We start from the raw sequence: 27134 nt of genomic DNA on the forward strand, positions 1-27134 counted from the left end.
TCATACAGTTAAATAAAATTATACCTTTTGATTTGTGATCTAATATCTTATTCCAGAGAAAGCCATCTTTTTCTTCTACAATTGACCACCTATGGACTAGACACAGATCTCCCTGAGGAACTTCATCCATTTGAGATATGTATTAACGGACACTTTGCTCTCATAGTCACACATGGCTCTACAGTGAGATCAGAGCTAACACCGTACAGAAGAAGTGAACTTTCTCTCATTACAAAAAAAGTAACTCCAGGTGTCCTGTCACGTCCTGTGTTGGCTGATCTCACCGCAGTGCTGTGTGTTATTTTGAGAGCAAAGTGTCAGTCATTACATGTCTCACGCTGGTAATTTAAAATAAGCCCTGAATGAAGCTTCCCATGCAGATCTGTGTTTGGCCCACAGTTCTTAACAGCCCATCTACATATCAGGAAAAATGTGGATTTTTCTGGAATAAGACTTCGGATCGCAGATAGTAAGGTATCCTTTTATTAAGTTTTCTGGTACCTACAGGCTTAGAAGGGTTGATCCTACTGACATATTACCATAGTTTTATGAAAAAGAATCTAAGAAAGATACTAATGATTTAACTTTTTTCTTTAGGGGGGTTGCGGGAAATAAGGAAAAAGTAGGATAGGAGATAACTTCCTTGAACCCACATCAATTTCAAGATAATGACTGTGCAGCCCTGCCCTGAATAGAGCATAGTTGCGCATGCACGTCCTCTGTTTCATTCATTGTCTATGTGGGATATCCCAGCACAGCACTCAAATATTTTTTTCAGCTACATAGACAATGAATGAAGCAGAGGCTGTGGATGCTCACTTCCGCTTCTTTCTGGGCAAGGATACAGTGCCCTGTTTTCAGGAGATCTTAAAGGGCTAGTCCCACCTCCAAAATCCTATCCCAATATGTAGTAGGTGTAATAATATTAACAAATGCCTCCAATTATAAATGTAGTATAGTTTTTTTTTTTGCTTGTTTTATTTGCTATGTCTTTCTTTCCTCATGTGCAGGCATTGTAGGACCTTAGGTTTCCATGGTTTTGACCACTACTGTATTTTTCAGACTATAAGATGCACCTAGGTTTTAGAGAAGGAAAATGGGGGAAAAAAAACTGAAGCAAGAAATGTGGTGAATTCTGTACTAATCCTGGTGTATGTATGTATGGATGTATGTATGGATGTATGGATGTATGTATGGATGTATGTATGTATATGTCCCCAATCCAGGTATGCATGGCCCCCTCATCCCCATCCTGATACACATGGTCCCCTCATCCCTATCCTGGTATGCATGGCCTCCATCAGAAAAAAAAAATTCTACTTGCCTTCCCTGCGCTCCCTTGCAGCTTCCTGTTCTGATGCCAGCAGCTGATTTCAGCTTGTATGCAGCACATTATTATTATTATTATTATTATTATTATTATTATTATTATTATTCATTTTTATAGCGCCATTTATTCCATGGCGCATTACATGTGAACGGGGCAAATATAGACAAGTACAATAAACATGAGTAAAACAAGGCACACACAAGTACAGGAGGAGAGAGGACCCTGCCCGCGAGGGCTGACAATCTACAAGGGATGGGTGAGGATACACTAGGTGAGGGTAGAGCTGGTCATGTGGCGGTTCAGTAGACTGGGGATCACTGCAGGTTGTAGGCTTGTCGGAAGAGGTGGGTCTTCAGAGTGGGTGGGTCTGACAGTAATATCATGCACTGCTTACTAGCTGGAGACAACTGATGGAATACTCACTGCTCCCCATGCCCGGGACTATAGGAGTGGAGAGCAGTGAATATTCATTTCACTTAAATAGTGGGCATCCTGCTGCTGGGAGATCACTTGTGCCCGCTTGTTAAGGGTATCAATATTCACCGCTTTTCACTCCCATGGATGCGGGGAGCAGTGAATATTCTCTCTAATAATGGGAACACGTGATCGCCCAGCCGCTGCAGGCAGGAATTGGCAGCTACGGCTAACACTGCCCGCTATGAAAGAGAATGGGAGTGGAGAGCCGTGAATATTCATTCCCTTTACTAACGGGCACCCATTATCTCCCAGGCTCAGAAATTCTGTGGCTACTGTGCCCGCTATTACAGTGTAATGAATTTTCACTGCTTCCCTCGCCCATAGTCCATCCCATCTTTAGGTGACGTCTTCAGTGCATAGAGGTGGGGAGCAGTGAATATATATTTCTCTTTAGCATTGGGCACAGGTGTTAGCCGCAGCATCTGGCTCCGACCTCCAGTGACCTGCTGCTGCTGCTCCCCCACCTATGCATCCACAGCCACAGCAGGTACATCTAGACTATAAGACGCCCCTCCATTTTCCTCCAAATTTTGGGAGGAAGAAAAGTTAGTCTTACAGTCCGAAAAATATATCAGCTAACATTTCATAGGTGGACGTAACCATGGATACCGTAGGTCCTGCAAATGATGACCGAGACATGGCAAATCAGAAAAACTACTACATTTTTAATTGGAGCGATGTGCTAATATTATTATTACACTTACTACCTATTGGGATAGGATCTTTGAGTTGGGTAAACCCCTTTTAATGTAGATGCTGAACACGTACACCCTTAGCTTGTCTTAGTGTGCAAGTGATATACTGTATATGGGGTGAGGGAAGTTCAGCTAGTGCCAAACCCCTGAAGTATTGGGCATGTTGAAATCCAATATACCTGATTAATTTTTACCGCAATGTCTGCTGTGCAGAGAGTAGACGCCACATGCACATTACATTGTCTTCTAGCACTTTTCTTTTTCTGAATTACTGGCTGACCATGTAATGTGGCAGCACCATATAGGCTAAGCTCACACTAGGCGTTTTTGCTGCTTTGCTTTTTTTTTTTCTCTGCAGCAAAACCTGAGTGCTTGGCAGGAAAGAAGCTTCAGCAAAAATGTAGATTTTGGTGTGTTTTTTCCATTCAATTCGTAAAAAAACGCTAGAAGTGAACTGCTCGATATCCAAAAAATCAAGCAAAGTACAAAATACTGATGACAAAAAAAAAAAACAAGCTGTGTGCATGAGATTTCTGAAATCTCATAGACATAGCTGGTACTGTCAAATGCAGCTGAAAATTTGCATAAAAAATGCAGCAAAAACGCCCACTGTGAACTTAGCATTTGGCTTGGCTAAGTAACAGCGATATCAGCAATCTGTTCATTAACCAACTCTGTTCCTGTAACATCCACATTTCCTTCCTGTATTATCTGCAGAATACAGATGTGCTTTTCTAGCTAATTTGGGGCGGGGGTGTTAGGCTAATGTCAAAATGAGCATTATATTGTCCTCCTAGTCAGTATCATGTTACTTTACTTGCTGTACATACCCGACTCATTGTGTGTGTGTGTGTGTGTGTGTGTGTGTGTACTGAAAACTACAAACATCTCTATTGGGTTCAGGTCTGGTGACTGTGGAGGCCAGGTCATCTGGCGTAGCACCCCATCACTCTCCTTCTTGGTCAAATAGCCCTTACACAGCCTGGAGGTGTGTTTGAGGTCATTGTCCTGTTGAAAAACAAATGATGGTCAAACTAAACGCAAACCGGATGGAATAGCATTCCGCTGCAAGATGCTGTGGTAGCCATACTGGTTCAGTATGCCTTCAATTTTGAATAAATCCCCAGCAGTGTCACCAGCAAAGCACCCCCACACCATCACACCTCCTCCTCCATGCTTCACAGTCGGAACCAGGCGTGTAGAGTCCATCTGTTCACCTTTCTGCGTCGCACAAAGACACGATGGTTGGAACCAAAGATCTCAAATTTGGACTCATCAGACCAAAGCACAGATTTCTGTTATGATCTGGTGACCTTGGAGCCGCATGAAACTTTCTCTGGAGTCGGTGGAACCTGTACTGACCGCAATCCTGAACTAACACCGCAACTAGAAGTAGCCGTGGGGTGTGCCGAACACTCCCTAGACACCTCGACACAGCCGGAGGACTAAATACCCCTATAGATGGAAATGGGAATGCTATCTTGCCTCAGAGCAGACCCCCAAAGGATAGGCAGCCCCCCACGAATAATGACTGTGAGTAGGAGAAGAATAGTCACACGCAGATAGAAAACAGGATTTAGCAAAAGAGGCCACTCTAGCTAAATAGGAAAGGATAGGACAGATAACTAGGCAGTCAGTATTAAAACCCTTCCAAAAATATCCACAGCAGATAATACAAAAAGTTCCACAATCTAACTAAAGACATGGAATATATATCTGCCACTCCAGAGAATCCAGCAAGACTGAGAAAATACTGACACAATCTAAGCTGGACAAGAAAACACAAAATATAGCACTGAATTGTGAAGCACACAACATGTGTGCCACAGGGAAAAAGAACCAGACACTTATCTTTGCTGATTTGGCAGAAAGGCAGGAGGAACCAGGCAGAGGTCCTACACCTCCCAACAACAATTGACAACTGGCAAGGACTAATGAATCCTGCACGCCTAAATACCCCAGTCAGAACTGCAATCAGCAGATACACTTGACCAGGACTGCAACTCAGGGGCAACTGCATTACCACCTACAACCACCGGAGGGAGCCCAAAAGCAGAATTCACAACAGATTTCCACTGGTCTAATGTCCATACCTTGTGTTCTTTATCCCAAACAAGTCTCTTCTGCTTGTTGCCTGTCCTTAGCAGTGGTTTCCTAGCAGCTATTTTACCATGAGGGCCTGCTGCACAGAGTCTCCTCTTAACAGTTGTTGTAGAGATGTGTCTGCTGCTAGAACTCCGTGTGGCCTTGACCTGGTCTCTAATCTGAGCTGCTGTTAACCTGCGATTTCTGAGGCTGGTGACTCGGATAAACTTATCCTCAGAAGCAGAGGTGACCCTTGGTCTTCCTTTCCTGGGGCGGTCCTCATGTGAGCCAGTTTCTTTGTAGCGCTTGATGGTTTTTGCCACTGCACTTGGGGACACTTTCAAAGTTTTCCCAATTTTTCGGACTGACTGACTTAAAGTAATGATGACCACTCGTTTTTCTTTACTTATCTGCTTTTTTCTTGCCATTATACACATTCTAACAGTCTATTTAGTATGACTATGAGCTGTGTATCCACCAGACTTCTGCACAACACAAGTGATGGTCCCAGCCCCATTTATAAGGCAAGAAATCCCACTTATTAAACCTGACAGGGCACACCTGTGAAGTGAAAACCATTCCCGGTGACTACCTCTTGAAGCTCATCAAGAGAATGCCAAGAAGGTGCAAAGCAGTCATCAAAGCAAAAGGTGGCTGCTTTGAAGAACCTAGAATATAAGGCATAATTTCAGTTGTTTCACACTTTTTTGTTAAGTATGTAATTCCACATGTGTTAATTCATAGTTTTGATGCCTTCAGTGTGAATGTACAATTTTCATAGTCATGAAAATACAGAAAAATCTTTAAATGAGAAGGTGTGTCCAAACTTTTGGTCTGTACTGTGTGTGTATGTGTAATATATATATATGTAATATATATACATATATATATATATATATATATATATATATATATATATATATATATATATATATATATATATATATATATATATATATATATATATACACACTGTATATATAGAAAAAAACTGGAACAGCATCCAAAATACCTCACCTCAGTAGTTGTGCAAAAGTTCTCCCAGGCAGTAGTCCAATGGCTTTCAATAACATAGTCAACATAAGAAAAGGCAGCACAAGAAGATAGAAAAAAGTGGACTTTATTGCCTGAACGGCGTGGCAACGTTTCGGATATAAAATCCTACTTGAAAAAGGATTTTATATCCAAAACGTTGCCACGCCGTTCAGGCAATAAAGTCCACTTTTTTCTATCTTTTTGTTCTGCTTTTTCTTATGTTGAGATATATATATATATATATATATATATATATATATATATATATATATATATATATATATATATATATATATATATATATATATATATATATATATATATATATATATATATATATATATATATATATATATATATATATATATATATATATATATTAGATTGTGGCCCGATTCTAACGCATCGGGTATTCTAGAATATGCATGTCCCCGTAGTATATGGACAATGATGACTCCAGAATTCACGGCAGACTGTGCCCGTCGCTGATTGGTCGAGGCAACCTTTATGACATCATCGTCGCCATGGCAACCATTATGACATCTACGTCTGGCGGCCTACGTCTGGAGGCCTCGACCAATCAGAGAGGCGGGAATTACATTATGACATCATCGTCGCCATGCTGTGACCGTCGCTGATTGGTCGAGGCCTGGCGGCCTCGACCAATCAGAGACGCGGGATTTCCAAGACAGACAGACAGACAGACAGACAGACAGACAGACAGACAGACGGAAAAACCCTTAGACAATTATATATATACTAGACTGTGGCCCGATTCTAACGCATCGGGTATTCTAGAATATGCATGTCCCCGTAGTATATGGACAATGATGATTCCAGAATTCGCGGCAGACTGTGCCCGTCGCTGATTGGTCGAGGCAACCTTTATGACATCATTGTCGCCATGGCAACCATTATGACATCTACGTCAATACTGTGCCCGCCAGGCCTCGACCAATCAGAGACGTGGGATTTCCATTATGACATCATCGTCGCCATGCTGTGCCCGTCTCTGATTGACAGACAGACAGACAGACAGACAGAAAAACCATTAGACAATTATATATATAGATATATAGATAGATATATATATATATATATATATATATATATATATATATATATATATATATATATATAAAAAATATATATATATAAAATATAAAAAATATATATATAAAAAATATATATATAAAAAATATAAAAAGTATATATATAAAATATAAAAAATATATATATAAAATATATATATAAAATATAAAAAATATATATATAAAAAATATATATATAAAATATAAAAAATATATATATAAAATATAAAAAATATATATATATATATATATATATATATATATATATATATATATATATATTCTCTTTCTTCAGATCTAGGGGGTTTCATTTTGTTTCTCAGTACTTCAAAATAGATTGATCAAATTATCACAAGCAGTAATAATGGCAAGCAGTTCAATGAAGACATACTCTTGGCCTATAAAAACACAAGCAAACCTAAAAACACTAATTGTAAGGTTTTTGTTTGATTTCTTCTTTTTTCATAATGTAAAGGTATACATGAAGCATGTTGTCCAAATGCCACGTAACTAGAGCCAAAGCAGTTGCATCATTGTTGGTGTGGGATTTTTAGGTGATTTATGTAGTTTGTAGTTGAGGATGTGTAAATGGAATCATGGTATGCTAGTGAGCATTTGTGCGGGAATGACACAGCTGTGGTGCACCTCTGCTTTTCCCTCTCCTAGAAACGGTCTTTCCCCCCTGGATTACACTTGGCATGCACTGATCAGGGGTATATATACTCCAGGAAAGGCTTCCCATGTGGTCCAATCTAACTATGGAGAACACACATGAATGGTTTAAAAAGCTTGAATTATTTATCCATAGGGATATTACTAATTTAAAGCAGTGTGCATACAAACATCAGACTGACATTACTTATGAGGAAAACCTGTATGCCAAGAGTTGTGACTTTTAATGTGTAGAGCATGTCTGCAAAATATACAGTGCCTTGCGAAAGTGTTCAGCTCCCTGGAACTTTTCAACCTTTTCCCACATATCATGCTTAAAACATAAAAATACCAAATGTAAATTTTTGGTGAAGAATCAACAACAAGTGGAACATAATTGTGAAGTTGAATGAAATTTATTGGTTATTTTAAAATTTTTGTGGAAATTCTAAAACTGAAAAGTGGGGCGTGCAATATTATTCCGCCCCTTTAAAGGGCACCTGTCACCTCGTTTTTTCAGTATGAGATAAAAATACTGTTAAATAGGGCCTGAACTGTGCATTACAACAGTGTATTTTGTGGACCCCGATTCCCCACCTATGCTGCCAAAATACGTTGCCAAAGTAGCCGTTTTCGCCTGTCAATCAGGCTGGTCTGGTCAAAAGGGCGTGGTGTCTTCCCCCAGATCTTGCTTAGTTTTCCGTTGGTGGCGTAGTGGTGTGCGCATGCCCAAGGTCCCGAATCCACTGCACAGGGGAGTTAAAAGGGCGCGATGTGCACTATTTCATTGGTGATCGGTGGGGGCGGCCATCTTCCTTTGGCCGCGCGTGCGCAGAAGCGGCGCTCTTTTTGCATCTCTGCTTCAGGAAAATGGCCGCCGCGATCTCCATCTGCGCACGTGCGTCATCCCGCGCCCATTTTCCTGAAGCCGCGGCCAGCAGAGCGCCGCTTCTGCGCACGCGCGGCCAAAGGAAGATGGCCGCCCCCACCGAGCACCAATGAAATAGTGCACATCGCGCTCTTTTAACTCCCCTGTGCAGTGGATTCGGGACCTTGGGCATGCGCACACCACTACGCCACCAACGGAAAACTAAGCAAGATCTGGGGGAAGACACCACGCCCTTTTGACCAGACCAGCCTGATTGACAGGCGAAAACGGCTACTTTGGTAACGTATTTTGGCAGCATAGGTGGGGAATCGGGGTCCACAAAATACACTGTTGTAATGCACAGCTCAGGCCCTATTTAACAGTATTTTTATCTCATACTGAAAAAACGGGGTGACAGGTGCCCTTTAACTTAATACTTTGTTGCGCCACCTTTTGCTGCGATTACAGCTGCAAGTCGCTTGGGGTATGTCTCTATCAGTTTTGTACATCGAGAGACTGAAATTATTGCCCATTCTTCCTTGGCAAATAGCTTGAGCTCAGTGAGGTTTGATGGAGATCGTTTGTGAACAGCAGTTTTCAGCTCTTTCCACAGATTCTCGATTGGCTTGAGGTCTGGACTTTGACTTGGCTATTCTAACACCTGAATAAGTTTATTTGTGAACAATTCCGTTGTAGATTTTGCTTTATGTTTGGAATCATTGTCTTGTTGGAAGACAAATCTCTGTCCCAGTCTCAGGTCTTTTATAGACTCCAACAGATTTTCTTCAAGGATGGTCCTGTATTTGGCTCCATCCATCTTCCCATCAATTTTAACCATCTTCCCTGTCCCTGCTGAAGAAAAGCAGGCCCAAACCATGATGCTGCCACCACCATGTTTGACTGTGGGGATGGTGTGTTCAGGGTGATGAGCTGTGTTGCCTTTATGCCAAACATATCGTTTGGTATTGTTGCCAAAAGGATATCTTTGAGAAATGGCTTTCTTCTTGCCACTCTTCCATAAAGGCCAGATTTGTGCAGTGTACGACTGATTGTTGTCCTATGGACAGACTGTCCCACCTCAGTTGTAGGTCTCTACAGTTCATCCAGAGTGATCATGGACCTCTTTATCAGTCTTTTCCTTGTTTGAGATGAAAGTTTAGAGGGACGGCCGGGTCTTGGTAGATTTGTATGATACTCCTTCCATTTCAATATGATGGCTTGCACAGGGCTCCTTGGGATGTTTAATGTTTTGGAAATCATTTTGTATCCAAATCCAGCTTTAAACCTCTCCACAACAGTATCACGGACCTGCCTGGTCTTCATGATGCTCTCTGTGCTTCAAACAGAACCCTGAGACTATCACAGAGCAGACTTGATTACACACAGGTGGATTATACTTATCATCATTAGGCATTTAGGACATTGGATCATTCAGAGATGAACAATGAACGTCTGGAGTGAGTTTGCTGCACTGAAAGTAAAGGGGCCGAATAATATTGCACGCCCCACTTTTCAGTTTTTGAATTTCCACAAATTTAAAATAACCAATACATTTTGTTCAACTTCGCAGTTGTGTTCCACTTGTTTTTGATTCTTCATCAAAAATGTACAATTATCTTTGAAGCATGATGTGGGAAAAGGTTGAAAAGTTCCAGGGAGCCAAATACTTTCGCAAGACACTGATTTATATTTTTTTTTATCTTCCTCAATGTTTTAAAGGGATTGTCAGAAAGGATTTTTTTTTTCCCTCATGCATGGATGTGTAGCATACTCTTCTTCCAGAACCCCCACGGATCTAGCATTGGCCTCTCTGGAGATCTGCATCGGAAGCAATGGCCGCTTTTCTTTTTTTTTTTGTGTTTTTTTTCTTTTAGAAGCCAGAGGATCCAATAAAGATAGTGATTGGCTGCAGCGGTCTTTGGAGAAACCTCTGACAACAGCATCTCCTAATGATCTGACCGCTGCAGTGGTTTTCTGTCTTCCGATCAGGGCATCCATCGCTTCTGAAGTTTGGCAACTCTTTTAAGAAGATAATGTTGCATTTTAAGCTATTACTGCTGGTACTGGGGTTGTTCTATGGTAGAACATTAGATCCTATCTCTAAATGCTGTTACAGAGAAGCATAAGTATAATGGGCACAGTTGCCCCTCGGCCCTAGAGTCTAGAGGGCCAATGTGAGAAAACAAGGACCATTGAAGATGTGTGATAGTCTCAGGTTCTGTTGGAGATTTTGTATTTAGGCCCATGAGCTTCTAGTTACACCATTGCTGATGCATCAACCTGAAATTGTGTATACACCTGTGATCTGCGTGTCCCATAGAATAATACTTACAGGTGGTGCCCACAATAACGCATGGTGATCTAGTGATGCTGTAAAGTATGCTAGTCATCTCAAATAGGCTTACTCTGGAGCCTAAACCAAACTTACTTTATTTTAATTTCCCCATTTTGATTCTTAGTTTAAAATGCTCAGTACTTTCTACTTTCTGTTTTTAGTCTTTGATGTCCTGATTTTAAGACATTAACATGAACATTAGCAGCAATAGACTGACTTCTATTCTATCTTTTGTATTGAAGCATCTAATGAGTTTGCAACGGTCATTAGGAAGGGGAGCCAGAAGAGTTGACTTTGTCCATGGACTTGCTTACAGTTGCAATTTGTAGGCTGAAAATGTTGTTACTTTCTTTCTTTATTTTCTTTCTATAAAATAAGCTATAAAAATTATTTTTGTAATTTATTTTTTTAATTTGTTTTTTTCAGGGCCGCCATGTTAAGACGGGCCAGCTTGCAGCTATTAAGGTCATGGATGTTACAGAGGTAAGTGATGCTGTACTTTGATCTATTAGTTAACCATTCCTGTTTTGTCAATTTAAATGACCTTTATCAAATCAAATTTACTTACAGCAAAAGTCAAGAAATTGGGTCTTTGTCCTGTTGAGAACTACAATTAAGCTTGCATAAAAATCATCTAATTTGCTGTAAAAGCATTTTGCCTGTTTTCTAGTTGACTGCCAGCCTCTTTAGACATGCCAAATGACGCTATGTTCACATTGAGGTTTTTTTTTCTGTTTAGGGGATCCTTGCTAAAATCCTCCTCAAAAATGGCTTCAAAAACTTAATTTTTTTTTAATTATTATTACGAAAGACACTTTTGCTGTTATGAAATGTTTGTCCAGTACTGGACAATCCTTTTAACTTTTTAACTCCTCAGACATCGCCTGATAATCTGGGGAACAAAGGTTCCCCCCTGGGGAACAAAGCCCCCTTTTTAGCTATCTTTAAGGCTATGTGCACACGTTCAGGATTTTTCACGTGTTTTTTTTTTCAGCGTTTTTCCTCTTAAAAAAAAAAAAAAAAAAAAAAAAAAAGAAGCTTACATTAAGCATCCTATTATTAGAATGCAGTACGCAATTTTTGTGCACATGTGTTTTTTTCCGCAAAAAAATGCATCGTGGAAAAAAACGCAGCATGTTCATTAACTTTGCTGAAAATCTCCGGATTTGCCACTATATAATATAGTCGTGGAAAGCCCCAGAAAAATACGCCAACAAAACGCAATAAAAACGCTAGCGGATTTCATGCAGAAAAAGTCCGGTTTTGTTCAGGAAATTTCTGCAAAGAATCCTGAACGTGTGCACATAGCCTAAGTATTCTGCCCTTCCTTTTGGTTAATACCAAGGGGGCTATAACCAATTTATTTTTTGCTTTCTATTTTTCTTTGTGTGGATCCCTTGAATTTTTCTCATCTGTGTCCACTTATGATTTAGAATTATTCTAATTAAATTAGTACATCCCAAACTTGGGATGATTCAATAGTACAACAGCTCCTTGTATTATCTGTATAGAAGACCACACCTACATATCATCTGTATCATGTACATTATTCACCACACCGTCTGCTGCCCCATCAATGATTACGGTACATACAGTGGATTTAACAAGTCTTCACTCCATGGTTAAAAAGCCAGTTTTCGGTCATGTAAAAAAAAATTATACCGGGAGAATAATTTCAGAGATTTTTAAACCTTTTATGTCCTCCATAGTTTTATTTTTATCAATGGATTTGTACAATTCTAAGATAATGTGGTTGCATAAGTGTGACTAACCTCTTACAATTGGGGATGTGGTGCTGTTCAGCATTGGCCAATCACACGCATGCTAAATAGTAGCCAGTACACAGCTTTTATCGTTTTTAAAATTATTCTGATTAACCCCATATAAAGTTTGCATGTTCTAGTAAGATTTTCCTGACATTTTCTTAGTTGCATTTTACAGCAAAAGCCATAGTCTGTAAACTGCTTTTAACACCACAAAGGGATCTCATTGTTGAAAGTTATTAGTAAGGAGGAGGGTACAAAATTTTCGGGAAGCGCTATATCTATTCGGATAAGCTCTTATTCAAAGCTATTCGATCATCCCTAATAACGAAGACTACTGTCAGGTCACTGATCCCTGGTTGAGATTATCCTGATATTTAAAAAAAACAAAAACAAAATCCATTTGAAAATGGTGCCCGCTGTTGATGACAAGTAGCAGCCATCGGTGTATATAGAGGTGAAACAATACTTGCTACTGCGTAGGCGCCATTTTTAAATGGATTTTTTTTAATTTTATTTTTAAATATCAGGATAACCTCAATCATAAGAAGTACACTGCTCAAAAAATAAAGGGAACACTAAAATTCCACATCCTAGATATCACTGAATGAAATATTCCAGTTGTAAATCTTTATTCATTACATAGTGGCATGTGTTAAGAACAATAAAACCTAAAAACGATCAACGTAAATCACAAGTAATATCCCATGGAGGTCTGGAGTTGGAATGATGCTCAAAATCAAAGTGGAAAATGAAGTTACAGGCTGATCCAACTTCAGTGGAAATGCCTCAAGACAAGGAAATAATGCTCAGTAGTGTGTGTGGCCTCCACGTACCTGTATGATCTCCCTACAATGCCTGGGTATGGTCCTGATGAGGCGGTGGATGATCTCCTGAGGGATCTCCTCCCAGATCTGGACTAAAGCATCCGCCAACTCCTGAACAGTCTGTGGTGCAACGTGATGGTGGATGGTGCGAGACATGATGTCCCAGATGTGTTCAATCGGATTCAGGTCTGGGGAACGGGCGGGCCAGTCCATAGCTTCAATGCCTTCATCTTGCAGGAACTGCTGACACACTCCAGCCACATGAGGTCTGGCATTGTCCTGCATTAGGAGGAACCCAGGGCCAACCGCACCAGCATATGGTCTCACAAGGGGTCTGAGGATCTCATCTCGGTACCTGATGGCAGTCAGGCTACCTCTGGCAAACACATGGAGGGCTGTGCGGCCCTCCAAAGAAATGCCACCCCACACAATTACTGACCCACTGCCAAACCGTTCATGCTGATGGCAGCATATCGCTCTCCACGGCCTCTCGAGACTCTGTCACGTCTGTCACATGTGCTCAGTGTGAACCTGCTTTCATCTGTGAAGAGCACAGGGCACCAGTGGCGAATTTGCCTATCCTGGTGTTCTGTGGCAAATGCCAAGCGTCCTGTAGGGTTTTTGGCTGTGAGCACAACCCCCATCTGTGGACGTCAGGCACTCAGACCATCCTCATTGAGTCGGTTTCTAACAATTTGTGCAGACACATGCACATTTGTGGCCTGCTGGAGGTCATTTTGCAGGGCTCTGGCAGTGCTCCTCCTGTTCCTCCTTGCACAAAGGCTGAGGTAGCGGTCCTGCTGCTAGGTTGTTGCCCTCCTACGGCACCCTCCACGTCTCCTGGTGTACTGGCCTGTCTCCTGGTAGCGACCTCTGGACACTACGCGGACAGACACAGTAAAACTTCTTTCCACAGCTCGCATTGATGTGCCATCCTGGATGAGCTGCACTACCTGAGCCACTTGTGTGGGTTGTAGAGCCTGTCTCATGCTACCACGAGTGTGAAAGCACAACCAACATTCAAAAGTGACCAAAACATCAGCCAGAAAGCATTGGTACTGAGATGTGGTCTGTGGTCCCCACCTGCAGAACCACTCTTTTATTGAGTGTGTCTTGATAATTGCCAATAATTTCCATCTGTTGTCTATTCCATTTGCACAACATCATGTGAAATTGATTGTCAAACAGTGTTTCTTCCTAAGTGGACAGTTTGATTTCACAGAAGTTTGATTTACTTGGAGTTATATTCTGTTGTTTTAAGAGCTTATGTCCAACCTATAGCTCAAGAGGCAGATTCTCAGGGTGATTTTAATTTAAATGAAACGGGGCATTACCAGTTTGAGACTAGTAATGACTGACACTTTGCTCTCAATGAGACACCGCTTTGCGGTAAGGTCCGAGCTAACACCGTACAGAAGTGAACTTTGTCTCATTGCAAACACATTTGCAGGTATCTCAAAGTGCTTCAGGTTCAATGTCATATGCAGTCGGTGTGGGTAAAGGCATTACAGCAGAGCTGACAGCACTGAAAATGTGTTTGCAATGAGACAAGATTCAACTCTGCTGTACTGTGTTGGTTGTAATAAGGCACAGCTCTGCAGCAGAGCTGACAGCACTGTGAGAGGACAACTGTAGGTGTACATGTTTGTAATAAGACAAAGTAGCTTCTGCTGTACTGCTAGTTCTGAACTCTACAGAGCTGAGTGTGATTTATGAGCGCAAAGTGTCAGTCATTACATGTCACACTGGTAACCCACTTTCATTTCAAATAAGCTCTGGAGGCAGATTCTCAGGGAGAGCCATGTCCTACCTGTAGATGTTAACAGCTCAATTACATATAAAAAAAAAAAGTTAATTTCTCTGGAATAAGACATCGGATCACAGATATCAAGGTATCAATTTCCTATAACCTGCATGCCCATATAGACTGCTGAGGAGGGTTGTTCATATTGACAGATTCCCTTTAACAGTGGATCGGTGAAAAACCGAGAAAACATGTATGGAACACTAAAGTACAAATTATGTCTTCCTTGCTTAGTTCATCGAAACTGATGAGACTGGGACATTGAGTCTCACAGGCCAGAGACACGGATCTGTTTTTAAAGCTGATGTATATGGAATAATGAAGCTCTATGGGTTAGTGTTCTGTCTTTTGAAAAACGGACAGCACTAGAACTTGTCGCACAGATGTGTGAATGTAGCCTACTGCTTTGTTGTGCTCAGAAGGCCAAAGGGAGAACTGACAGCTGGTATTCTGCCTACTGAGATGGAAGGACTGATGCTGAAATCTCATTTTCACTATTTGGCCTCAGACAGATTATTTCGATATATTAATTTATTATTTTGGACACCGCTACTTTTTTGAAGTGCTACTGACCAATTTTTAAGAGTTGTTTGCAATACAGTGTACTGTAGTTGTTCTTCAATGGTTAATCTCTCCATATTGCTACAAAAGTCCATATAGAAAACCTATAAGAAGGCCTACACCCACAAACCAATGTGAAAGTGCAAGAATAAGTCAATAAGTCAAGCATGTTCAGTGCTAAATATACATAAAAATCCTATATGAAAGAAGCACCAAATAGAACCAAATCCTATAAAATAAAAAAACTTTATTATTGATAAATATATAAAATCATATGACCAGGAGTAAATGGGGATATGACAAAAAATATTAAAAAATACTGTAAGTAGTTTGCTCAAAGAGGTGCAAGTGCAAAACATGCAATAAAGCATGTCCAATTGTAGAATCTGGGAAATAATTACCCAGATCAAAAAATCTCCAAAAGGGCTGTGTGCCACATCTAGAAAAAAGAGCAAAGAGCAAAAAAAAAAGTCAAAGCTAAAGTGTAACAATTACCTGGAGGGTACCTGAAGCTCTGTGGTGCCACTGTCCCCAACTCGTGTTTCGGTTCGGTGCCGTGCCTTCTTCCGGGGGCATATAGCCCTATTTGAATATTCTAATTTGATAAAAAATGGCACCAATGTGGCGTTTTTCCATATAATGCCATAAACACTCCTTACATATGTGAAGGCACATATATCATGCATTCTGCTACATTTAAGGGTATGTTTCCACATTCCGTAAAGGCAGCGCTTTGGACGCAGCAGATACCCACTCTGTTCAATGCGCTGCCGGCTTTTGTACGCTTGGTGATTCTGCATGTGTTCATTGAACCATGCGGAATCACTGCATCCTATACATTGGACGGTGATATTTATCTTGCGGAGACTAAATTGACATGCTGTGGTATATAAAGATGCGCAGCATGTGCGTATACGCAGGTCTGCCACCTTCGTCTTTGAACGCATAGTGGAGATGGGATTTCATAAAATCCCCTCCACTATGCTGTAACATCTGGCCTCTGCGGCTGTACGCAGCGTCCAATCCGCAGCAAATACTGAACGTGGAAACATACCCTTATTGTGCCTCAGTGTTGTGTGCCATTTATCTCGAGGTTGGGTCATGTCACTATGTGAGGAGGAGAACCAGGCTTGGTGTGTATGAAAAAGTTGAATAGATACAATGTAGGACACAAGTTATATTCTATCTGCAAAGTGAAGGCTCTTGTATACTGACTATTTAAAGATTCGATTGTCAGCATTATGGTACTCTGGGCGCTTTCTTTTTTTTTTTTTTTTTTTTATAAACCAAACAAATGTACTTTTCGAAGAGCATACATTACTGTGTATTTTCATTGATGGTGCCCCTCTGGCTGTATTTTACAGTTTCTGGAGTTTAGCAGAGTGCTCAGTGGGAACAAAGATAAAAACCCAAGTAAAAGGCTGCACATATTCCTTAGTTAGAAATCTAGGGCAGACAGTTTGGAAAATCCAGGGCTATAAACAGACAGTTATAGTAAATCTCATAAAGGTGGACATTGGAAACAGTGGAGTTAGCTGTAGTACCAGTTGAGAAAGGTGTCCGTTTTCTTTTTGTAATATTGAACTCTATGGCTCTGAGTGGCTTGTTCATACTTGTATTCTCTATTCCTAATTAAACACCAATTCCAAAAAGTTTGGATGCTGTGTAAAATCTAAAGAAACCAAGAATGCGATGATTTGAAAATATCTTATAGCCATATTTTATTCACAATAGAACATAAAACATAGATCAGCTGTGCACTGTTAGCCACTCCCATCTCCTATATAAACTGGGTCTTGGCTGGCACTCATTGTCAGAGCTAGCTTATGCTGCATGGCTGAAGGTTGTTGGTGGTTATTGTTGGAGAAGGCTTTTAGTGGATTTATCTGTGACTGTTGCTAGGTTTTGAGTGTGATAATTCCTTTTCTCCTACTGTTGTTTATGTATGTATAGTTGTAAGATTGAAAAATATTTAGAATTGAGAGTCCTCAGTGGTTGATACCTTTTAATGGCTAACTGAAAAGATGGTAACAAATTGCAAGCTTTCGAGACTACATACGTCTCTTCATCAGGCAAAGACTAAAACAAATTCTGAAGAATCACATATTTATGCACAACATAGTATAGAGAAAAAAAAAAAAAAGAGGGGAAAAAAAACCATGGATAAGCTAGGTGACATGAAGCAGAATTACCATGGGTGATAAACAGTTACGTCCATAAATATTGGGCCAGTTCTTAGATAAGGATTGTTTTATTGTCCTGTGATTAGGGTCTCGTTCTGTTGTGATGACCCCACATGGTCTGAGGGGCAAGTTCATTAGTTGATGTAAAAAGACATAAATCCGTGTGACACATTCATTCCTGCATTTAGAGTGTCAAAGGTCGTCATCAGTTTATATTCCCAGACTCTCCTGTCTCTCTGAGTTTTGAAGTTACTTTTCAATACAAGTAATTTCATGTCCATAATGCTATGATTTGGGAGACAGAAATGTATTGCCACAGGTATATCCATTCTTTTTTCTTTTATTGTATGGCGATGAGAGTTCATCCTTGTTCTCAGTTTCTGCCCTGTCTCCCCCACATACAGACCCCCAGTTGGACATTTAGTACAAATAATTAGGTACACCACATTAGAAGTGATGCAGCTGAATGTACCTGGTATCTTGTAGTCCTGGTGTGAATTGGGGATCTTTATCTTGTCCGTGGTCATTATAAATGGACAGGTTTTACATTTTTTCTGATTGCAGGGAAAGGTACCTGCAGCTGTTGGAGAGGACAGGGAGCTTCTGACAATGATGCTTCTTAGATTTGGGGGCTGCCTAAAACACAGTAGTGGGGGGTCTGGAAAAATGGATTGTAAGCGGGCATCTTTTTGTTGTAAGATTGGTATTTTCCTTTATCCCTGTTCATGCTACCTTATTAGTCTGGTTGTTGTATTACGGTACACTACTACTCCCCTCTTCCCTGGGAGGGGGAAGGGTACACACTGAGGGGGTGATTCAGGAGCTAAGGTAAGGTAAGGTATGTGGCTCCAGCGTCTTCACCATCAGAAGTAAGCTACGCGGAACAGGGCAGGCTGCGGCGCCCATAGCGTTAGGGTCAGGGAAGGAGCCCCTGGCCTGGAACATCTGACAACAGTCGTGACAGTCCCATTCTGTTCTGATGTAGGATTATAATTGCTCAACAGTTCTTGTTCGTCTTTGCAGGATTTCCTGTTTCAGAATATGTCAAATGTTCTCTATTGGTAAAAGGTCTGGACTACAGGCTAGGAGTTCAATACCCAAATTCTTCTCCTGGGAATCCATACTCTTGTGATGGATGCAGTATCTGGTTTAGCATGGTCTTGCTAAAATATGCAAGTCCTTCCCTCAAATAGATGTGCAAGTTGCCCATGCCATAGACCTTAATGCAACCCCATACCATCAGAGGTGCAAGGTTTTAAACTTATAAGAAGCTGGATGGCTCCTCTTCTCTCGCGTCTGTTGGACTACATGGTTTCTATAATGAGTTTCAAGTTTTATTTAATCTGTCCACATAAGTTTTCCCATTTTGAATCCATTCATTTTATATGAGCTTTGGCCCTGAGAAGATGGCAGCGCTTCTATATTGCACATATGTCAAACTATGGCCTGCGGGCCAAATCAGGACCACAGTGTGAGTATATTTGACCTTCCCTGGCCAATATCGCGCTTTCAACTGTATCAGCACCGTGGATGTCTATGCAGTTGAGAGCAATGATGGAAGAAGTGTCAGCTGACCCTCCCTCCTCGGACATAATTTTCCCTCTGCGTCTGATGTCTCGGCGCAGCAGGCATGATGACATCATTATTTTGCACCAACTGTGCATCAGAGTGTCGCCATACTCTGCAGGAGGGATTGAGGGGGAGATAATCATACTGCGCGAATGGAGGGTACTGTGGAAGAATTCGCTGTGGTGGTATTTTACTGTGTTCGGGGGCACTTTTTTTGGCATTATACGTGATTATCAACAGTATCCAAGTTTTTTTTTTTATCCTTTATTACTTATTTAAAATAGGCCATTGGGCCTTATGCTTTTTACTCCTCTTACATAACATTATATTATTACATTATTTTATTCGAAGACTGAAATGTACTTTGTTTGTGGGACAACCCCTTTTAAGTTTGTTTCTGTATGAAAAGGTTAATTGTTCTATTTGATGAGAATTAAAAACTTCCTCTATTGTAGACATTTTTTTTAAATAAATATCAAGGTTAGCCCGCGACTTTGCCCAGTCTGTTAATTTTGGCCCTTTGTGTATTTGAGTTTGACATCCCTGCTGTATTGTGTTGATATATGGCTTCTCGGTATGATGGAGCTTCCACTTGAATTTGTGAACCCCACAGCAAACTGTGTTCACAAACTATGTCTGGAAGTATTCCTGAGCCCATGCAGTGTACTGCCTATTTTTCATACAGTGCTGCCTGAAAGCCCATAGAGCCTTGTGCACAAGGATTGTGCCAGAATCTCTGAATATGCCACTATCTACAAAGACTTTAAATATTTTGATATGTACTGTAATTATACATTGAAAAGCTGCGTCTAAAATTTGTGGAACAATTTCAGAAAAATGTTCTGCTTGGTGAACCTCTCACTTTATTTGCTTCTGAGAGACTCTACCTCTGTAACATGCTAGGCTATGTGCCCACATTGCAGAAATGCTGCGGAAATGTCCGCAGCATTTCCGACACTCCCTGCCTGCGGTAAAACGCATGTGGAATTCGCAAGCATTTTCCCGCAAAACACAAGCATTTTGCATCGTTTTTAGCTTGCAGAATGCTTGCGTTTTCCAAGCAATTTGAAGCATCGCTTGGAAAAGTGATTAACAGGTTGGTCACACTTGTCAAGCATAGTGCTTGGCAAGTGTGACCAACTTTTTACTATTGATGCTGCCTATGCAGCATCAATAGTAAAAGATAGAATGTTAAAAATAATAAAAAAATAAAAAATATGGTTATTCTCACCTTCTGACGGCCCCGATCTCCTCAGTGGCGCTCCAGGTACGTTTCATTCCCAGGAATGCTTTGCGCGAAGGACCTTTGTGACGTCACGGTCGTGTGACCGGGACGTCATCCCAGGTGATTGGCGCAATGCATCCCTGGGAATGTAAGCCGCCGCGTGCACCGCTGAGAGCCGGGAGGTCTCCGGAGGCCATCGGAAGGTAAGTATATCCCTGTTTTATATTTTAATTCTTCTTTTTTTTTTTTTACAGGTATATGGTTCCCAGGGCCTGGAGGAGAGTCTCCTCTCCTGCAGACCCTGGGTGCCATCCACACATGAAGCGCTCACTTTACGCATGGTTGGCATAGCCACATGCGTAAAGTGAGCTTTTCTATGCAATCCTATGGAGGTGGAATCGCTGCAATTCCGCAGAAATAATGAACATGCTGCGGATTTTACCGCTATGCGATTCTGCAGCAGGAAAATCTGCAGCATGGGCACAGGAACTGCGGAATCCCATAGGATTGCATGGGAATGCGTTTTAATAAGCGTTTTTATGTGTTTTCGCTGCAGCAGAAATGCATAAAAAACGCAACGTGGGCACACAGCCTTATACACCGTCAATTGACTTTTTTTTTTTAAATTGATTCTCTAGCCGTTTTCCATTACTGTCACTTTTTCAGCCTTTTGGTAACTCCGCTCCAACTTTGAGATGTGTTGCTGCCATCAATTTGTAAATTATTTCTTTTAGAGCACCATTGACTCCATGGTGCTGTACATGAGAAAGATTACATACAAATTACAGATATAAATTACAGTTAAGAAACTACCAATCACAGACTGGTACATAGGGGAGAGGGCCCGGCCCTATATTCTGTAGTAAAGGAGTTAATTTCAAAATTAACTGGAAAAATGTCTAAATGTCAACTTCTGATATGTGATTAGTATGCTGTTGTGAATAAAATATGGCTATAAGACTTTTCCAAATCATTGCTTTCTTGTTTCCTTTACACTTTTACACTTTTATACACAGCATTTTTTTTGAATTGAGGTTGTAGAAATGTATAAATTGATGAATTTGCAGCTAGGGTGTGTCTTTAACCCCCTCACAACGTATGGCGTATATTTACGTATGGTGTCCCTGACTTTGATGCGGGGTCACACGCTGAGCCCTCATCATTCCTGACATATGATAGCTGATTTAATAAGCCATTATGGGCCTTTAACAGCTGCAGGTGGAGCCGTGCTCCGCCGTGGCTGTTAACTTGTTACATCCTGCTGTCAATCTCTGACAGCGGGAGTGAACACGTGCCTCGTCCATCTTTCCATTGGTTTTTTCTCATTGATGGATCAACTGGAAGTCTTTAGGGCCTTGAAATACGGGACAGCACTTGGATGCCTTCCTAGTTATTTCCTAGTTCTATCGGATTTTCATGTTTGATAATAGAATCTTGTAGAATTCTTCTCCTACATAAGGAAATACTAAACTGACTGATTTTCGTTACTTAGCAGTTTTTACTATCTGCTTTTTACTTATGAAAAACATTGTTGACATCTGAATGAGGCCGTCGTATTCAAGACCGTGGTCACAAAATGGTTACTACTTTTAGAAACATTTGTGATAATTATTACCGTAGATTGGGTTACTTCCTAGATACAACTTTTTAATCATGTAGTTAGAAAAATGCCAAACTCCCAAGTCCTCGGTGTCCTTAATTCGCCCTGTGAAGCAATGTTTCCTTGATGAAACTTAGTTCCTTTTAGATGAGACTTGGCGTGGGCTTTAATGTTCGGCCCTGCACAATGGCCTCTGGTAGGATTGCTTGTCACACGTGTGTAGGGTCATGGTGAGTTATGGGTAGTAATAAGTACGCCTTGTGGCACATGGGAATTGAGCAGTTGAAAGCATTCATGTCTGCCTTCTACAAGATTAATGAACAAAGCCCTGATGGAGTCACATGGTGTCAGGATGGTTTTCTGCTCGACAACATGATCCTATCAGCCAAACATTGCGGCTTCCTATGACATCACGTTCCTGAAATAAACAGTCAGGAAGGAGTAACTTGGAGCAGCACAAGGCGTCATGGAATGTGTACAATTCCTTCCTCGCCACGGAAAGTGTGAAAGGATAATCGCATTCATTAGCACTTTCTGCAACATTTTTTTTTTCTTCACCAGTATATTATCTCCTTCTGCACTGGTAAAACTTGACTTGTGAACCGCAAAGTGAGGCCAGGTCTGTTCAAGAGTTCCACAATACACATCTTATCAGGATTGCTAGGATTCTCTATAGCACTGACTGGTGCAAAAACTGCAGTGCTGGGCAGAACCCCGAATGTAGTAGGTATCCTCTCCATAGGGATGCTTAGTGCGCTGGGAGGGAGACGGAGCGTGGGATTTTGTGTATAAAAGGATTTGGCATGTTCCTTAATTTGAATCTCTGGATGCCTGTCGTGATTTTCAGGTTGCCAGGCAGACTGTCTAGTGCATTTATTCCCTGGTTTGGTTTTCGCTCTTCCTGCTATAGTGAGCAGGCTATGCTATTGGATCTGCATGAAGCTGATGTGCAGTGATTTGCTGTATTATAGATGAAAGCTGTTGTATCCAGTCCTATTCTCAGGATACACCATATATGCTTCATCATTGACTGCACGCCAAGTTATAAATAACACCTGACCTCACAAGCGAGCACAGGGGCTGCCGCCGCACTGAGCAAGCACTGGCATTCTTTACTAAAATCCATGGCCACTGGGATAGGCAGCTATGGAAATGTTACTGCTCAGAAAATAAAGGGAACACTTAAACAACCGAATATAACTCCAAGTAAATCAAACTTCTGTGAAATCAAACTGTCCACTTAGTAAACAACACTGTTTGACAATCAATTTCACATGCTATTGTGCAAATGCAATAGACAACAGATGGAAATTATTGGCAATTATCAAGACACACTCAATAAAGGAGTGGTTCTGCAGGTGGGGACCACAGACCACATCTCCGTACCTGGCTGATGTTTTGGTCGCTTTTGAATTTTGGTTGTGCTTTCACACTCGTGGTAGCATGAGACGGACTCTACAACCCACACAAGAGGCTCAGGTAGTGCAGCTCATCTAGAATGGCACATCAATGCGAGCTGTGGCATATAGGTTTGCTGTGTCTGTCTGCATAGTGTCCAAAGGTTGGAGGCACTACCAGGAGACAGGCCAGTACACCAGGAGATGTGGAGGGGGCCATAGGAGGGCAGCAACCCAGCAGCAGGACCACTACCTCAGCCTTTGTGCAAGGATGAACCGGAGGAGCACTGCCATAGCTCTGCAAAATGACCTCCAGCAGGCCACAAATGTGCATGTGTCTGCACAAACGGTTAGAAATCCACTCCATGAAGATGGTCTGAGTGCCCGACGTCCACAGATGGGGGTTGTGCTCACAGCTCAACACCGTGCAGGATGCTTGGCATTTGCCACAGAAGACCAGGATTGGCAAATTCGCCACTGGCGCCATGTGCTCTAAACAGATGAAAGCAGGTTCACACTGAGCGCATGTAACAGACGTGACAAAATCTGGAGACGCCGTGGAGAGCGATCTGCTGCCTGCAACATCCTTCATCTTGACTGGCTTGGCAGTGGGTCAGTAATGATGTGGGGTGGCATTTCTTTGGCGGGCCGCACAGCCCTCCATGTGCTCGCCAGAGGTAGCCTGACTGCCATTAGGTACTGAGATGAGATCCTCAGACCCCTTGTGAGACTATATGCTGGTGCGGTTGGCCCTGGGTTCCTCCTAATGCAGGACAATGCCAGACCTCATGTGGCTGGAGTGTCAGCAGTTCCTGCAAGATGAAGGCATTGAAGCTATGGACTGGCCCGCCTGTTCGCCAGACCTGAATCCGATTGAACACATCTGGGACATAATGTCTCACACCATCCACCAATGTCATGTTGCACCACAGACTGTCCAGGAGTTGGCGGATGCTTTAGTCCCGGTCTGGGAGGAGATCCCTCAGGAGAACATCAGCCGCCTCATCAGGAGTATGCCCAGGCGTTGTAGGGAGGTCATACAGGCACGTGAAGGCCACACACTACTGAGCATCATTTCCTTGTCTTGAGGCATTTCCACTGAAGTTGGATCAGCCTGTAACTTCATTTTCCAACTCCAGACCTCTGTGGGATATTAGTTAGGATTTACATTGATCGTTTTTAGGTTTTATTGTTCTCAACACATTCCACCATGTAATGAATAAAGATTTACAACTGGAATATTTAATTCAGTGATATCTAAGATGTGGGATTTTAGTGTTCCCTTTTGTTTTTTTCAGCAGTGTATATTTTGGTATAAAAAAATTGCTGCTTAATTTTACCACTCTTCGAATCAAAGAAGCAAAGAATTTCATAATGTTAACTTTTTTTTTTTTTTTTTTACGTACCATATTTTTTTATCTGAAGAGCCTATAATAATAAATAAATCTTATTACCGTATATTAAAATTCAAAACCCCTAATGCTTTGCAGTTTAATCGATATTGCCCTTTTACAATTCCAGATATGAATACTTTTCTGCCCAATGATGACCGAAGTATTCTAGGAGTGATACCTTTATTGGCTAACCAGAAAATAAAGCCAATAAAGGTATCACTCCTAGAATACTTCTGTCATCATTGGGCAGAAAAGTATTCACATCGATTTTTCCGGCTAAGGCTACTTTTACACATCAGGTTTTCAGTGTCTGGCTAAATCCAGTGAATGTTGGAAAAACTGGATCCGGCGCAGATTTTGAAAAACTGATGCGATGGATCCGTTTTTTTGACAGATCCGGCTAGCCTATCTAGATTATTGGATAAAAAAAATTGGGAGCATGCTCAGTTTAAAAAAACCGGATCAGGCCGCCGGATCTGCCTTTTTCCGGATCCAGCACCTTCCGGCTCCCATAGGCTTTTCATTGTAGCAAACAGCCGGACGCGCCGTAGACTTTTTTTTTTTCAGACGCCGGAATTGGAATTTTAGCCGGATCCGGAAAAAAACGGAATGAACGCTGGGCCATGTGGCGCGATCCGGCGCTAATACAAGTCAATGGGGGGAAAAAACTTTTCCGGTATTTATTTTTTCAGTTTTTTCTCTAAAGAGCCGGATTTAGCCTGAAACAAAAAGACGGATGTGTGAAAGTAGCCTAACGCGGTACCACAATACAATTTGTTATTGTACATCACAATTCCAGATACAATTCAATGCTTTATTTATTGAGAACAATAAAAAAAAAATTGTCTCGGTGTGTCAGTCTGGGGACCCATTGCTGTCACTGTTAGGCCCTGTTCACAACTGGTGCGTTAGGCACGTCGGATGGACACTTGGGGAGTATGGCTTAGACTAAACACACCTGCATTTGTAATGAACCACATAAGAAAACGCAGATGCTGTCCGTCCACATCATGGACCCATATACACTCACCGGCCACTTTATTAGGTACACCATGCTAGTAACGGGTTGGACCCCTTTTGCCTTCAGAACTGCCTCAATTCTTCGTGGCATAGATTCAACAAGGTGCTGGAAGCATTCCTCAGAGATTTTGGTCCATATTGACATGATTGCATCACACAGTTGCCGCAGATTTGTCGGCTGCACATCCCAAAGATGCTCCATACAAGGCAGGATGGATCCATGCTTTCATGTTGTTTACGCCAAATTCTGACCCTACCATCCGAATGTCGCAGCAGAAATCGAGACTCATCAGACCAAGCAACATTTTTCCAATCTTCTACTGTCCAATTTCGATGAGCTTGTGCAAATTGTAGCCTCAGTTTCCTGTTCTTAGCTGAAAGGAGTGGTACCCGGTGTGGTCTTCTGCTGCTGTAGCCCATCTGCCTCAAAGTTCGACGCACTGTGCGTTCAGAGATGCTCTTAGGCCTACCTTGGTTGTAACGGGTGGCGATTTGAGTCACTGTTGCCTTTCTATCAGCTCGAACCAGTCTGCCCATTCTCCTCTGGCATCAACAAGGCATTTCCGCCCACAGAACTGCCGCTCACTGGATTTTTTTTCTTTTTCGGGCCATTCTCTGTAAACCCTAGAGATGGTTGTGCGTGAAAATCCCAGTAGATCAGCAGTTTCTGAAATACTCAGACCAGCCCTTCTGGCACCAACAACCATGCCACGTTCAAAGGCACTCAAATCACCTTTCTTCCCCATACTGATGCTCGGTTTGAACTGCAGGAGATTGTCTTGACCATGTCTACATGCCTAAATGCACTGAGTTGCAGCCATGTGATTGGCTGATTAGAAATTAAGTGTTAACAAGAAGTTGGACAGGTGTACCTAATAAAGTGGCCAGTGAGTGTATATATAAATGTGGGCGTTTGGTCTGCAAATCTGACAAGTCCTATTTGTGCCGGGTATTTTTTTCCCTCTCTTAAGTCGCTGTATACAAAAGTGTGGAAGACCTTTTTGAATTCAGTTGGGTAGAAAAGGATATAGTGACCCGTCTTATGATTAAGGCTGTGTGCACATGCTGCCGTTTGGTGTGCGGATTTTTCCACACTGTTTTTGCAAAGTCCGCAGGTAAACCGCACTGCGGATTACCCGCGGATTTACCGCAGTTATTGTGCGGATTCCACCGGCGGTTTTACACCTGCGGATTCCTATTGAGGAGCAGGTGTAAACCGCTGCG

At 41.6% G+C, this 27134-nt stretch overlaps 1 protein-coding gene across 11 annotated transcripts in view; it reads left to right on the forward strand.

Moving 5' to 3' along the window:
- MAP4K4 (mitogen-activated protein kinase kinase kinase kinase 4) overlaps positions 1 to 27134 on the forward strand; it is a 192715-nt gene that overhangs the window by 68385 nt on the left and 97196 nt on the right. For all 11 annotated transcript variants that reach the window (XM_077296640.1, XM_077296641.1, XM_077296644.1 and 8 more), the window contains exon 3: positions 10994 to 11050. In XM_077296640.1, coding sequence (XP_077152755.1) covers positions 10994 to 11050 — 57 coding nt within the window. The remainder of the gene's footprint in view (positions 1 to 10993; positions 11051 to 27134) is intronic.

The sequence above is a fragment of the Ranitomeya variabilis genome, chromosome 3, assembly GCF_051348905.1.
Source record: "Ranitomeya variabilis isolate aRanVar5 chromosome 3, aRanVar5.hap1, whole genome shotgun sequence".
Taxonomy (NCBI): domain Eukaryota; kingdom Metazoa; phylum Chordata; class Amphibia; order Anura; family Dendrobatidae; genus Ranitomeya; species Ranitomeya variabilis.